At 46.8% G+C, this 16,469-nt stretch overlaps 1 protein-coding gene across 3 annotated transcripts in view; it reads left to right on the forward strand.

The window, feature by feature from the left end:
- Positions 1–15,863, forward strand: part of RUNX1 (RUNX family transcription factor 1) — a 170,338-nt gene extending 154,475 nt beyond the window's left edge. For 2 of the 3 annotated variants that reach the window (XM_075445484.1, XM_075445606.1), the window contains 2 exons: positions 10,872–11,033; positions 14,744–15,863. In XM_075445484.1, coding sequence (XP_075301599.1) covers positions 10,872–11,033; positions 14,744–15,237 — 656 coding nt within the window. In that variant the 3' untranslated portion in view covers positions 15,238–15,863. The remainder of the gene's footprint in view (positions 1–10,871; positions 11,034–14,743) is intronic. The other variant, XM_075445540.1, reaches the window with a different exon arrangement.
- The last annotated feature ends 606 nt before the right edge of the window (positions 15,864–16,469 follow it).

The raw sequence follows: 16,469 nt of genomic DNA on the forward strand, positions 1-16,469 counted from the left end.
TTCAACAAGTCCACTTTGACTTAGTACTATAATGAGCAACAGTTTCTTAGTTACCTCCTTTCTAAAAAAATCCACGCTTCGTTCTAAGTCAAACTGACTTTACAAATATACGTTCACACGAAGAAGACCTTACTTCACCTTGTAAATCAAAGCTGCACTCTGGAGAGAGGTTTCATACCACTGGGCTCAGTATCATTTTTCTCAAGGTGACCTCAGTTGTTAAAGTATGAAGGTTGCATTTGATATGTCACTTACTTTCTCTAAGTCAATAAAATGAACTAGTATGTCTTTAGATCATCAGAGATCTGCTTATTACCAAAAGGTGTTTTAATCCTGATTTGTGTTGGAATTTAAAAGAATCCAAGCAGGTTTCATTTGCCATCCTGAATAAGGGTTTGGAGGGTGATACTCCGCTGTGTGTGCAGAGTGCCCCTAGACGAATTCTACTTTATTAGTTTATAGGCTTTCTTCTGAGCACTTGGGATGAGATCATGAAAGCGTAAATGGCTGTTATCTTCAAAGGCCTCTTTTATACTGACAAAGCTCCACCTTACCGACTCATTTTAATAATCTATTGCAATCCTAATTAGTTCACATCAAGGTCAGTGTTTTGTGGTGGATAAAATGACTGTAAACCCCAGAGAGCAAGTTTTTTCTTCCACTACCATCATTTTGAAAAAGAGAAGGGAGCACTGAAGGTGTAAAAGAAGAGACTGATGAGGACTTTTTGTTTATCTGTAGGCTAAGGAACTTTAATATGGAGTAATTAGTTCACATCATCAGGAGGAACCTGTAAGATACCTGAGGCCATGCTGTAGTCATTCCTTTATCACCGTGTCTCCCAGTAGACTGCAGAGTCTTCCTCATTCAACTCTGCTCCTTTTTTCATGGCATTGGTTTTCCAGCGGGAATAATCCACCCAAGGAACTTTCAGCCTCATATTTAATTGTCTCGAAGTGTAGACAGAAAGCTAGGACAAGTTTCACTGCAACGTGAGCTCATGACTGCCGTTTTGAACACCTGAAGGGAGAGTCCCGCTCAGGCAGTGGCTCTGGGGCTGGGCGCCAGGGCGCCAGCAATCCCCTCCCAGGACCATCAGGGTCAGGTCCAGCCCCCAGGCGTGGAGGGTATTGCCCTAGAAAGGAAGGTGCAGGTAATCCTACCTCTGCAAATAGTGACTCAATGTGACTTCCAGGTCCTGGCCTAGGAGGTATCTTGCCAATCCCTTTGGTCTTGCTCCGCCCCATGAAAGAGAAACTTTGGAGGTGTAACCAGGCTGAGATTCATTTCACCTAACTTTAGACATCCGTATTTTGTGTGTCTCCATCTGACACAGTCATCTGGTATCTTTGCGATCGGGGAGAGAAACAGCTGTTCATCGGGTGTGATTCACCCGCCCAGCTTGGCTTAGATGTCTGCCTTAGGATGAACTGACTTGTGCCCCACAAGCATCTGTTTTACCCTGTTGGCAATAAAGTCTAGGGTCTAGACAAGTAGCTCAGAGGTAGACACCTACATTGTAGATCTCTCAGGTGGGACGAATCCTCCCCCAAGAGCCAGGACACCAGGAGACAGCATCACACTTCGCACACAATTAACAACCTAGCTCAGCGTCTGTGTTTGCAGGGCGTGATATACCTGCCCAAGGCAGGCTGAAAGCAGCTGCTGTCACCAGCAGCAGGGTAGTGAGAAGGGCTAATTGACCAGCTTCTCCGTGAGCATTGTACCCTACCTGAGCCCTGCGCTTCAGCTAGACGGCTTTCAGGATGCGAGCTGACTAGCACACAGTAGATACATCTCCCCCGAGCTGTTTTTACAGGTGAACTTTCCCTGCCGGGGTGACATCAGGTAATTCGCATGTGCTCTGACTCAGCCGAGCGCCCTGAGTGCTCTGCTGAACTGGAGCCTTGCTTTCTGCATGCACCAGTTCCCCACCTGCTAAAATGAGGATTGCAATAATACCCTTCCTCGGGGGGCAGTGTGAGGATCAAGGCATTAATTAGCTGGGAGGCGTTCACACACCCAGAGTGGTTCACGGAAAGGCGAAGAGCAGAGCGGTAGCTGGGACCTCAAGCAGCAGGAGGGAGAAGGTGGGGAGGGAACACGTGGGAGAGGAACAGAGGTGCTCTGTTGTCCGGCAGCGTTGCTCGTGCGGACTGTGGCAGCAGGTCAGGGGAAGCTCCCGCCGTCCCCGCGCCATTCCCCTCCGGACTCGGATGGAGGTGATTCCTAGGTGTGGATTTGCCAAGATGGGCAGGGGAGCAGTAACCCCCCCCGAAGGTCCCGCACCCCAGACCTCATGCAGGTCACCGCAGACCGTACACCCTCCCAGCAGCATCACACAACCCGCGCTCTCCCCGGTGCCTCTGAAGCTAGGGGAAACCGCAGTGCCACGCGGCACGTGGACAAGCGTGTGTGCGTGTACACACGTGTGTGTGTGTGTACACACGTGTACGCACTTGCATGGCATCCTTCCACCCGAGGCACCGGGCTCTCCGCGTCGTGCCACCTCCCAGGGTGGGCACGACGGGACGAAGGGTGCAGCCTCCTCGCCGCCGCCGTCCGCCTGCTATCTGTCCCCGATTCCCTCGCTGTTTCAGTTTGTGCTTCAGCGGTACGCTCAGAGATAGGGGAGAACACGGCAGCGGCATCGAGTCTGGCGGCGTGTCTCCTCCAGGGAGCCAAGAGAGGGGAAGGTCAAGGTTGAATTCTTTTACTTCATTCCTTGTTGATGCGGAGAGCAAGGGAAGAGGAGGACGGCTGGTGGAATGGAGTCTCCCTCTTGAGCAAATAACTGCATCTCTCCAGGGTGACTCATACCTCCGAAGACAAAGAACAATGCATCCGTAATTTGCAAAACTCGGCTTTCCGACTTCTGCCTGTCACTGGCACCCAGAGACGCTGCAGTTTGCCCATAATGCCATCACGTTCTTCAAAGCAGCAGTGACGCCAGCCCAGAAGGAGTGTGCTTACTCAGGAGGAGAGATGGTTTATATTTCATTGGAGCAGCTTATGTGCTAACCTGCTAGGGCAGCGCATACGTTATTGTGAAATCAGAGTTTTCGCAGTTCGGTATTTGGAGTTGTCTGCACTTCCTGATTCTGGCACCAAGTTAGCAATGAGACCTGAGGGGGTTTTAGGGGACCCCCACACCACAGCCAGTTGCCATTACGAAAACGCTACTTGTTTCTTTACGGCGCGTTGTAACATAGACAGTTCTGCTAGTCTAGGCAGCTCATTCAGGCGGCTTTAAACTTGAAGGAGTACACGTTTCTCCTCCTTCTGTCCCCAGAATATACACAGCTAGATCAGTGCTTTCTCCTGCTGCCTTTGGTATCATCTCCAGGTGTCTGACTATCATTGGAGCACTGACTTTCTCGACATGGACATGAAGAATGTGAAGAAAATTCAAGCAAAGCATTAGGATGCACTCGTTCGGTTTTCTCCCTTCCCTGGCATCTATTTCTGAAGAAAAGCTAGCAGAAAATCTTCATCTAAGACTTCCAGTCTTTCACTACATTCAGCACTGGAGGACTGATATCCTCAAAGGTACTGGCAGATCTGCATCATTTTCCTCCTCAAGAGCCTTTCTAGTGCAGCGCTGAAACTAAACGAGCTAACACTGAAGACGAGCTGGGGGCAGACGGTGCACAGACACTGAATGAACAGTAGCAATGGTGCTCTGCACCCCTCCACCTAATCACACCACTCTGTCTGTGGTTTTCCATAGTCTTCTTCACTACACGCTCGATCCTTCTCAGGGGCTGGTACCCTCCTGTATGTCCATCCAGCACCCAGGAGGCTTTGGGAAGTTCTGCATCAACTCTAAGTGCCGCAGCTAGAACAAAGAGCCTCAGCAACTCTTTTTTGAAAGGTTTCTGCCTAAGGCTGATATTTTCTTTCTTTATTGCAATGCCTCAGTGTGGAGAAACTCCCTCGCTCTCCTATCCCAGAGGAGGCTTTTTAGAGGCTCAAATGCCTCTAGAACTTCTCTAGCCTTTGCAATGCTCCACAAAACCACAGTAATATTGAAATAAAATGAAAGCAAACATTGAGGCAGGAGGTTGTTGCCAAAGATCTCTCTTCCAGAGAATGGCTGGGGATTTGGGTGGCTTTTCCACCCCACCCCCCCAACTTAAAAATTTCCAGACACACGACGTATCTGTCACTGTCATTCTCAACCAGAATAAGTCCTGTCACCTGTTAGCAATCTAAAAGGGGCTTTTCAAGGCCACGGAGAGGAGTGAATGCTCATCTCCTATAAATTTCCTGTGGAAATTAGAAGGCTTTGAAAAACTTACCCTGCGGGCAAATCAGAGCTTGCACCCACCTCTCTGAATCCTGCCGGTCTCCCAGCTGTTGCGCTGGGAGGTGGCCCTGTGGTGTGACAGTGGCTTCCACAGCCTGGCACACGAAGGGAAACCACCCTGCAGGGTGAAGTAGCTGCTGATGGAATTTTACAGTTTGCTCTGTAATTTTCCAGCTCCTCATGTTCCAGCACTGAGAGGTATGAGAATACCAGCCTTGTGCGGCTGCTGCCACTGCCAGTGATGAACTTGTCCTTTGGAAAGTCCCCCTTATTTAAGCTACTGACTAATTCTTTCAGCTGCCGGGAGATGACACACCTTTTCACGGTGCTGCATTAGGCGGAGGATTTGCTGGATCCCGAGTGAGGGAGGGAGATTGAGTCATTTCGGATGCCTTGCCTCAGAGGGAGACTGGGTCAGGCGCATGTGGGACCACACCATGGTCCCTTGTGCTTCGCACACCTTCACCTGGAGCTGCTGGGGTGGGGAGATAATGCAAGAAAGCAGATGGGAAGAAAAGGCAGAGGCAGACATGTAAGAGATGTTGGCAAAGTGGGGAAGGAGGAAAGACTGAAGTTTTCAGGCAGGTGGCATCTTTCTCCTGAGCACAGAACGACACGGAGTATTTCTGTGCTTGCAGTCCGTTTCCTCTGTTAAGCAAGACACCTCTCTGAATGGACAAGTCTAATCAAGACCATTCCTGCCTTACACTCAAAGGAAGGGAAAGTCACACTATAAAAACTGTTTCCCTTTGGAAAGATTAGCAAATCAGACCGGGGCGGGGGGGACGGGACACAACACACAGACAAATCCCAGACTCAGAAAAGCCTTTCAAAGCAGTTAAGGATCCGACTCTCCTTGTCTGCCTGCGAGTTTGACACCAGTAAACTAATCCCAGCTTTCATTCACCCCATGTCTTCTGCCAGTTGCTGCCTTTAAAGTGCTTGCCAGGATGGTGGAGGAATTGCAAAGCTCGATGCTATGCGACTTTCAGGGTTTGTTGCGTATGACTGACAGAAATTTTTGCAACCTGAGAAAAAAAAAAAGTCTGGCAACAGCAGCGGCTATTTCGCAATTCATCTTCATCTCGCTGTGCCGAGGATGGGGGGATTTTCACTGCCGTAGATAGTAGCTAATTAGCTGCTCGGTACTCGGGGCTGACTCTTGTGCCTCCCCTGGCCCCGGCTTGGCAAAACCACTCATAGTTTGTCCAGATAATTGTATTTTCAAGCAGGCAGGTGCCCTTTCCCAGGCGGAGGGGCGAGCGAGGAGAGAGGAGGCGCAGACAGCAAGGGGAAGGTGGGCAGGCTGGCCGAGGCGAAGGCATACCTGCTCCCTCCGCCGCCGTCCCGCCTCGCGTACTGACTCACATCCTGCTGCTCCTTTCCGAAGCTTCCAGGAACACGCTGTATCATACCGGGATTTGGCCGCGCCGCGCAAGCTCTTGGCTGGGAGCGGGCGGCAGCGTCTGACCTGCAGTGACACACGGAGAGCCGTCTCTCGCTGCACTCCAGGGGCGGAAAGCAGACGCAGAGGTGCGCGGGATCCAGCCCGGCGCAAGCCGCATAGGCATTTCTCCTTTCGGCTCGTAGGTACAGTGGGACCTGTGGTCTGATTTGAATTCAAAGCTGAAAGCTTTTAATATGGCTAAAGTAAATGATTTTCTGATCAGAATATAAAAATCTTTCTTTTAGGCGGCTTGGTAGGGATCGTTGTATTTGTTACGTAGCAGTGATGAGGTGGTAGACATTTTTGCCACATCCTGACCGGGTACTGTGAATCACCTCAGTCCCACTGAAACGCGCCGATTTATACCTTCCGAGTGCCTGACAGCATCACAGCATTTTCTTTTGGAGGGAGAGGAGGGTGTTGATCTACATTTTAAAGAGTGTGGCCCCTCTGAAAAAGAGTCACACAGAAACAGCATCCCAGGACTTCATGTTTATTAGGTCCCTGTGATTTCTATGTCCTGAATGCTCAGGACCAGTTTTACAGACAGAAGGATGTTCTGGGTGAGCTCGGGAGATGTGCTGTGGTTTCGACTGAGGTCTTGACCCATCACCTTGCACTCTGAGCTTGAGGGGAGTTCTCCTCTTTTTGCACGTGACTACCAGTGACAACTTCAGAAGCCAAAATACACCCTTGTGTCACTCTAGGACAACTCCATTGCCTGGCAGGTGTTTGTTTGCACTGCTTTAACTGTGCCGGCCCTGCTGAGCCAGGCTGTCTCCGGGTTGTGGGCGTATGCACCTCTCCCATGTGCCCGTGCTCCTGGATAACCACCAAGCTCTTGGATGGCCACCATCCTGGTGGATAACCACCGAGCTCTGGGATAGCCACCGCGCCGGTGGAGAACCACCGAGCTATGGGACAACCACTGAGCCCAAAGATGCTCCTGAGGGAGACGCAGAGCAGAGCTGCGGTTCGGCAGCACCGGCGGCGTCCCGGCCGGGAACGGATGAGTAACGGGTGTTAACAAAAAGGTCGTGTGAAGGGCTGCGACGGCTCCGGGGAAAGCCGTGGCCAAGCCGGTCGCTGTGCGGCGGGTCCCGCAGGCGGCCGGCCCCGCACGCCCCGGTCTCCGCCGCCACCTACTGATGCTGCTGCCCGCCGCATCTCCCAGCCACCCGCCTCCTCCGGCTTTTAATTTTCTCCACGGCGAAAAACGGCTGGGGAAATGTTAAACACGAGGACCAGAGGGAGCACTGTGTGTGTGGGGGGGGGGGGGGCGGCTTTTTGTTATTATTATTATTTTTTATTTTTTTCTTTTTGCCGAGTCTCTACCTGAAAGCTGGTTTCATTAAACCATTAAACGTTATGCAACGTTCGTACAGCTTAATTACAAGTTTTTGAAACAAGCCGAACGCAACCTTTTCGTGGCCATAAAACATGACGAGGCATGAAAGACGGTTCAATACTTTTCTGCTTAATAGCTTGTTAGGCATGAGGCTAGAGGCCGAGAGAGCTCGTGACTACACAGCAAGGTGTGAATTATTGCACCATAATTCTCGCCCCGGAGTGTTTTATTGCAATTAATAACTGTTTTCATGTTTTAAATACATTTTCTCACACCGTAAAAAGCAGAAATGGAAAGTACTTGCTAATGGGAGAAATACCGGGAGGATTGGGCGCAGATCACCACCTGGAGCAGCTTCCTTGGTTTCGTGCTATTTCGATCTGCTTTTAAATGATTTTGGAATCCTGTTCGGCTTTAAAGCTGTGTGGGCCCACAGCCCTGTTATTTCCCTTTGTCGAAGTAGCTCTCCCTGCAAATCTCTTCACAGATATTCTGAGTAGGGAAGCAACTCCCATTTATTTGCAGTGTATTTTCACCAAATTAACTTCAGCCACAAGAACGCACGCATTCAGTTCCCCACACCAAGCTGCTCACTTCAGAGAAGTGTACCTCTCTGTTTTGAAAGCAGAAAAGAGATGGATTCAGAAAGAGTTTGTGGCCTTTTTTGAGTAGCTTAGTCCTGTGTCAAATTTGAACCCGTTCCAGTTTAATTTCGGGTAACCTGAAAGCTGAACAGAAGCAGGTATCACAAATATAAAATGCTTCTTGAGGCCTCTAATGCAGATCCTGCTGAAGTTGCTGGAAATGCAAACCTTGCCTTTACCAGGTGCTGAATCTGCCTCTTGATACTGAAAAGGTGCCATAAAAATGCTATTACAGTGATACTTTTCTCCACTTGTTATTAAACAGCTCTGAAGGTGATGCCTGGGGTTAGTCAGCACAACCTGCTTTAATATGTGTACATAATATAATGCACTATATTAACATCACTGAATAGATTGCAACTTGTTAACCAGTCCGATGTCAGAACGCCAATCTTTAAGAGCAAACACAGGGATCAGGAATACAGGTACCAAGATGGAAAATTGATTGGTAGTTTGAACTTTCACTTAAGAAAGGCTTAATGGGATAAGGAGATTAATAATGGGGGTCTCTCGGGCTGTCTGTCACTGTTTCAAAGACCCCAGAGGTCAGTAATAATAGCAAAAGGATGAGGCAGGTCAGATACCTTGGTAGTCTCTCTCCGGATGTTAGCAGGCACGTACTCGCTCCATTATCCGGTTTCTAGTTGGGACGCAGCATACAGCTAATTCCAGTAGCACTGAAAGAGAAGAGACCATATTTCAATCTAGTCTTGTCAGCGTTGAGGAAATCTGCGACAAGGTCTTGCTTCCTTCTCTCCTGCTGCAGCTTTTCCTGCATCTCCATGTGTTTATTGCACTTGGGGCTGGTTTACGGACCAGGATCCCACGTGTGCTGGGCAAGGCACCGGACAACACCGTAGCCCCTGTCCTGACAAGTCAGCAATGTGAGAAATAGGAGAAAAGCGGCAGACAGAACTGCCACACCAGGCAATGACAGTTTCTAACAGGAGAAAACAGAGAGTACGTTCTCTCAGCCTGGAAAGCAAGAATGGGTGGCAGCACCCCCTCTGCACATATGCAGACGCTCCTTGAGACACACTTTTCCCCTCTTCTCTGCAGTGCTGAGACCTAAGGACAGAGCACCCGAAAGCAGGCGACAAAACACTTCCAGGCAAAGGGGTTCAGCTGCTTCCGCGGCGACAGTGTTGAGCAGAGCCTTCGAGAGAGAGGTGACGGACGGGAGGCTCTGCCACCCCTGCGTCAGCCTTGGCGCAGCGTGCTCAGGGCTCCCCGGGCCGAGGAAGTTTCCACCCCGGGCCTGGGATCCCTCCAGCGCATGTGCCAGGGTTCTAGCACCCGGCCGCATTGCTGAACCGAACTCAGTGGGATTGCGGGATGAAATAAGGGAGTAATGACTCAATTAACCCCATTTCAGAAATGAAACATGCAGTGTCATGCAATTACAAGGCTTACGCTGCCGAAGCTTTGTGGTATTTATCCTAATGCTGCCCCTGGAGACTAAATTCCCTCATCTGTCTCCCTGTCATCTTTGATAAACACTGACCATACACTACAAATTAGATGATGTTGTAATTCGGAATAAGGCAGGCTTTGTGCCTATGTCTTTTTGTTTGTTTCTACAAAAGTCCTTTTAATCCAATTGGATGTTACTTTTAAAACAGCGTGAGTCAACTGAATTTATGCTTAAGGAAGTCTGCCTGAAAAAAATTAAATATTAATAATATCCAAATTTGAATCTGTTACTCGGCAGAAAAATCTTTACCAGACTTTAGTTTATTCTGCAAATTACTTCACTAGTTATTTTTTAAAAGCTCAGAGTTCTGTATAAATCTTCCATTTGAAATAGATGAAACCAACAAAATGTAAAACTCATCTCCATAACGCGCAACAAAATAATAATTTCCAGATGGGCTTTCTGATGGAAGATCAAAGTCCTTCATCTCAGACTTGGGAAATTTCCTTTGCATGCGGATATCAGTTTTATCTGAATGCAGTTCATCCAACATTTGCTTCTTTCAAAAAGATAATTAGCTAGATGAAGCTGCAGGAGAATGCTCTTAGGGCTGAAAAAAAAAATAGAAAAGATTTTACTAAAAATAGTAAAAGAATTAAATTTCTGGGTAGGTAAGGGGGGAAATCTCTCTCACTTTGAATTATACTAAAACTAGACATTTCTATACACTAAAAAATGCCAGGTTCACATGCAAAGATGAAATAAGCAGAAAAGAGTTGTCTCTGCATCGATGCCACAGGTGTGGATGCACTCCCCGCCATGCACCTCTGATTTAAAATGTCAGCCAAACTATCCGTGTGGCTAGAAAATAGCAGGTTAGCATTGTTCTGTAAATGTTTTACGCAGCTATGCATTTGAGATTTTGCTTCCAAGAAGAGCAGTTTCTACTGAAAGTCTGCACTCGCAGGGTGTCTGCATTTTCAGCTGGGCAGTTCCATAGGGTTTGTGTAAGGCTTTCTGTTCCTGAGGTTCAACCACTGCTCGTAAATGGACCCATCACTCTGAATTGCGTTCCTGTATTTTATACATAGCGTATACAAAATAGATGTACAGAATAGCTGCTCATTTCATTAAGCCTGGGATTTTCAGGAGACTGAGGAACTCAAATTCCCCGGTCCTGTTCATCCACTTCAGAGTCTGCCTTCTTCAGGACACAAGCTTCACCCTCCATCTCTGCCTCTCTCTTACACACACACTTTCATCTTGTTTTTCTCTCTGTCTCCTTACGCACTTGCACAGAAACATTCACAGTTCAGTATTTTTGTCTCCTCGGTGCCATGCCTGACATGCCTTTTTGGCTAAAAGGGCTGTGAATACACACCCTGGAATGCTAATGCATCTCACCGATGAATAGTCTTTCACCTTGGAAAGCTTAATCTGCTTTTCCCTGACCGTTTTTCCCTGTGCACCATCAGTGTAAAATATCAAAAATCTTCACAAGAAAAAATCAACCAATCAAACCTCACAGATGCACAAATAATATTTTAGACAGCAATTCACCTGAAGGTCTCTTGACAAAGGGGATTATGGAACTGAAATGTGATTATCTTGGCATTGAAGTTTCTATTTCCACCATGTGGTCTGGTTCACATATTTGATTGCAAAGTTTTATCATTCAAAACAGCCTATAGGTCTCTTTTTCATTGCAGACACAAGGCAAGTACAGCCATCTCCACCATGGTCCTACGACCAGTCCTACCAGTACCTGGGCTCCATTGCCACCCCCTCCGTGCACCCCGCCACCCCAATATCACCCGGCAGGGCTAGCGGCATGACATCCCTCACCGCAGAGCTTTCAAGCCGGCTGTCAAGTAAGTACCTAAAAGTTAGTCCCCCAACACTGGGCCTCACTAAAGCCTGGAGGCCAACTCCAAAGCAAACCGGTTGCAATGTCCCAGGGTGCTGCCGCAGCTTTTCTCCAGTTGCAGTGAAGCCCACTGGGGGCCCTCTGCAGCCAGCCTTCTCCAATGTTTTGCTGCGATATGCGCAAAGAGTAAAGAAATACGGTTTGGAGCCCAACATATCATTGTCAAAAAAGAAAAAAAAAAAATAGGAGAAAGCAGCAATTTGTAGATCTGTAGAACTATAGAAATAGTTTGGAGTGATGAAGAGCTATCATATCTGCCAAGAAATTAATGCTACAGATACCTCAGTTCTGTTCCCTTCCCTCACTCTAAATTCGGACCAGAGCACAGCGGGTTATGGGTGGACACACTGCAGGATGGTGGGGTTTGACAATTTAAGCGTTGTGCTGGATTGTCTTGTTACATCTTCATCAAATTGTACTGCAGAGCTTTACCAGCCAACATAAAAATATAGCATGAGGTGAAAGCTACCCCCCTGGTTTTCACCATACTCAACTGACCATCTGCTGACTCTAACCCACACATATTGAACCAATATGTCTGCGTTCAATAGCAGGAATTTTCTTAAAATGAATGAGAGACATATAATTGAAATTTGCACACAGCTTTTTCAAAAATATCTTCTTTGGCCGCACATATTGCTCTCATTTGAATAGTTAGGGCTTCTTCTAAGATCAGAGAGAATCAATTGAACGTGCTCCAGCCTGTTCTATTGTTGTCATATAAAGCCTGCTCCGAAAGAGTCACAGGGATGATGCCCACCAAAAGTAAAGTATTTGTTAGATCTGGGTGTTAATTACATCTTAGAGGTAGCTGAAAATACAGGAAACCTTTGAGAAGATAAAAAAAAGGAAATTTCCTGTTTAAAAAAAATTCTATAAAAATTCTTATTTTTCATTGACACACCCTTTCTTTAAAAATGAAAAGACTCCTTTTGACTTTCTCCCTGTGTTTCCCTCGCTTTGCACTCCTTTCCACTGGCAAAATGCAGAAATGGAGAAAACAGAGAAGGAGGAAAAAAGATGTTCTTCACAGCAACCAGAAAATTTCAAAAGCACCAAATTATTTCCTCAAGTTTTTTTACTTGGAAAAGTAATTTTTCTTGATATAATTCTTTGAAACGAAAATATCTACCAGCTATTTTGATTTTCAAACCCTATACAGAGGGGTGCCTGATGCATGTATACTTGAAAGTGCGGTTGCGTGAATCAGACAGAATGGAGATGTCAATCACATTTTACCTTTACCAGCGTGGCAACTGAGGTTGCACTCAAATGAGTGAATGCACTTAATATTGAAATGCAACACCTTTTGCATTGCCGTAGTGCCCAAATGTCCTCATGGTGTGCGAGGGCCCTTATTGTGCTGTGCATGGCATGAGCACCAAAGGCTTCCATGGCGGCTGTCCCCAGGAGTCACAGTCCAACACCAGATAGCCGTATATGCATGGAGTAACTGCACGTCGTGTTTCTTTTGTGGCACATGGTGAGCATGGAGGTACAGCACCATCATTAGGCCTTGTCTGCACATTTTGTGCCCATGGTCAAAGTGATTTAACTTGGGGCAGGCATAGTCTCTCCATGAGTTGTGAAGGAACCTAGAATCATGGAATCACAGAGTCATAGAATGCTTTGGGTTGGAAAGGACCTTTAGACCTCATCTAGTCCACCCCCCCTGCAGTGAGCAGGGACATCTTTGACTAGATCAAGTTGCTCAGAGCCCCATCCAACTTGACCTTGAATGACCTAGAAAAGCTTAGTTCACACGTCAGCATTCTTTCTTTCCTGTCTTAATCCTGTGCATGTGTTCTCATCTCTACACATCTGAACTGCTTTTTATAACACTTCCGAAATGTTGCTTCTATATTAAATGTCACTCAGTATTCCCAGAAAAATCTTTCACAATCTTTTCTCCCCACTCCCGTTACTGTCAGCCACACTTGCTGTCTATCTAAGAAATTTCTCCTTGCCAGAACAAAGAGCAAATTTGAGGTTTTTTTCAGGCCCTACCATCTAAAGACGTTGTGCCTCAAAAGAAAAAGCAAATATATGGGACATACTTGAAACACTTTGACGTTAATTTTCATCATTCTGCATTTTGCTAAACTGGGTGGAAGAAACCCTCATCTGATAAGAGATGTGTCCAGGTAGTTTCAAGAAGTTTGATGTCTTTCTCAAGGATGAGATGTGGAAGTACCATTTAAAATCTGGCAGATTGTCAGATGCCACCTTCAACCTTAGCTACTCTGAAGCTCCTGCCACTCCATACCATAGTATATCTTGTCACGTTAAATCTAAAGCTGCTGGGGTCTAGGGGAAGGAAATGTGTTCAGGGGTCCCATTAATCTTCCAGAAAAAATGGAAGGCAAACTCAAAAAGAAAGCATACAGCATGCGTCAGAGCTTTTCTAAGAAATTTGTAGAAATTCATCAAAGTGTGCTGGCTGTGTCGTTGACGAGCTTTCAGAACTTGGCACTGGAGTGTGTCTGCTCTAGCTTTAAATCCAGTCAGAGCCAAAAGCTTTGTTTTCTCTCTGCTTCTTCTCATGAGTATTTCCTTCAGCACATGGCTCCACTTCTGCAGACTCCACGCCTCGTCTGACAGAAGAAGTTGTCTTCTGGAAAATTTTTTTCTTAATCATCATTGTTGTTATTTTAATTCTGCATAGCTGCCAACTCTAGGGACTGACACCTTCCATTAATCTGAGTCATGATGAAGATCTTTCCTAAAGAGGCCATTATCTGCTCTTCTTGTTTAATCCCTGCACACCAGGGAAGGAGACAGTGGGATCGGGCATACTTCCACTGATGTCAGACAAAGCGGAGCAGAATTTGACTGTCCTATAAAACACTTCACTTAGCAGGATGAGAAATGCTTCTAGCACACATGAAAGGAAGAAAAAAGGCCAACCCCCAAATATATCACTCTGCTTTAAAAAGGCAGTACTATTGTTGTCCTTTTGTACATACTCATTAGAGTCAAGATTTTCAGAAGTTAGTAACAATTATGTAGACATTATATGAGAACCCAGCTACAAAGACCTTAAATGAACCTGATTTATCTTGATGTTGGTAGCATTGAGAGTCAGTCGGGAACTGTGGTCATAAGTGCTGAGAGCTGGGCTGAGCCTGCATGTGTAAACCCCGCCTGTGCACACTCCTGTACCAGAAGGACAATCTCTGCTCCATGGAGCTTCCCATTTGAGTATTTGAGCAAATAAAACTGAGTGCAAGGAGACACTATGCAGAAGCTGGACAACTTATACTTAGGTCCCATCAGTATTTCCGGTGAGTCAAGTGATGCTGGGCAAGGAGCTCGAGATCTGTGTCCTTCTTCCCCACGTGTTGAGGACGAGGACACTCTGGAAGTGTAAATAATTCAATGCGTTGTAAGGTCTCTGAGAGTGAACACACACATATACAAAACAGGGCAAGAGCTTGGCACTCCTCTTTAATTGCTGCTTTACTGAAATTCATCCAAAACATCCAGATGGACGAGCATTACAATGACTGCATTGGAGAGCAGGTGAGAGATAGCTCTGTTCCAGACATTTCAGTTAACCGTACACCAGAGTTTGGATGTTGGCTACCACTTCGAACAGGTGAACCTCCATTCTGTCAGTTCAACCGTTCTCTGTCTCCCTTCCCCACCACCCAGGTGCTTCTGACTTGACTGCGTTCAGTGACCCCCGTGTGGGAATCGACCGCTCCTTCTCCGCGCTCCCCTCCATCTCCGACCCTCGGATGCACTACCCGGGAGCGTTCACCTACACACCGACGCCCGTCAGTTCAGGGATAGGAATCGGTATGTCTGCCATGTCCACGGCCACGAGATACCACACTTACCTCCCACCTCCCTACCCCGGCTCGTCGCAGGCCCAGGGCAGCCCGTTCCAGACCAGCTCGCCCTCCTACCACCTCTACTACGGAACCTCCGCCGGCTCCTATCAGTTCTCCATGATCTCAGGGGGAGACCGGTCCCCGCCGCGCATCCACCCTCCCTGCACCAACGCCTCCACGGGATCGACGCTCCTCAACCCCAACCTCCCCAACCAGAGTGATGTGGTCGAGGCAGAAGGGAGCCACAGCAACTCCCCCACCAACATGGCGACCACAGCGAGGCTAGAGGAAGCGGTGTGGCGACCATACTGAATGAATTTTAAGTAGTTATGGGCCAGGACTAACGTGCTTTCCATTTCCTGGTGCCCGTAGGTATCCCATAAACACCTGTCTTGCTTATGGGCCCTGCCGTGTTCATACATCACTTTGAGAAGGAAGCCAGAAGCCAGCGCTCCCAGGAGTGGTGGCGTGTATCAGCCAGCCCCTGGCGAAGCGACGTCGCTTCAGCAAAGCATTCCTCGTGAGGGGCTGAGCTTCTGGAAAGGGGGACGCCTGAGCTGGTGGTCCGGAGGGTAGCGAGGGTGGGTAGAGAAGTACCCAGTCTGTTTCCAGGCCTGTGGCTTTCTAACGTGCCTGGGCTTGAAGGTCTCCACAGCCCTAAAGAGAGTTTCGTTTCACTTCTATTTTTAAGACTTAAAACCTAAAAAAATCTTAGTGAGTTTACTGCATCTTACGGACATATTAACTGTAAGGAAGTATAGGAAGATTCCCAGAGGGAAACTGTGAACGCTCCTGTTTTAGCAATGCTGTGAATGAGAGGTTTTATATGTTGAACTTCATTCTTTCTTTTTTTTTTTTTTCTAACCACGTTGTATATTCCAAAGAATATGGAAATTTTTTATTGCTGGGTTTTTTTTGTTTTGTTTGGGGTTTGTTGTTTTGGGTTTATTTTTTTTTAGGATGCAGCTCATCCTGCTTTGCATCTAATTTGTTTTATTTCTCTTGGCACCTTATAAATTGCAAAAGAAAAAGATTTTACTCTTTTTTTTGTTTTAATCATGCTTGCTTCTTTCTTTCTTTGTCAACTGAAAGAATCAGCCCCTTTTTCAATGAGTTAATTTAACTTTTTTCTCTTGGACTTTTTTTTTTTAATACAACGGCTACAGCCTTGGGTCATTTTCAACTACTGTACTACTTTGATGAGTTCATTGATATTTATGCTTGATATTTAGACTTTTCTTATTTGTTGATACTATTATTATTTAAATATGCCTATATTAAAAAAGGTCAGCAATTGCCTTTTTTGGTAGCAGCCAAAGTCAAATTTATCACATTGAAAAAGGCTGGAATAACGATGGGTAAAGTGACCTCCTAATTACTAGAAATATTGTTTACAATTATCTCACTCCCATTTTACTCAGCCAACAGGGCTCAGATCCTCAAAGGCATTTAGGTGCCAAACTCCCACTGAAATGATTTAGGCCCCAAAATCCCTGTGAATTTCTGTGCTTTACCATCCAGTGGAGTCATCTCTCCCAACTCCT

Source organism: Opisthocomus hoazin, chromosome 1 (genome assembly GCF_030867145.1).
Source record: "Opisthocomus hoazin isolate bOpiHoa1 chromosome 1, bOpiHoa1.hap1, whole genome shotgun sequence".
Taxonomy (NCBI): domain Eukaryota; kingdom Metazoa; phylum Chordata; class Aves; order Opisthocomiformes; family Opisthocomidae; genus Opisthocomus; species Opisthocomus hoazin.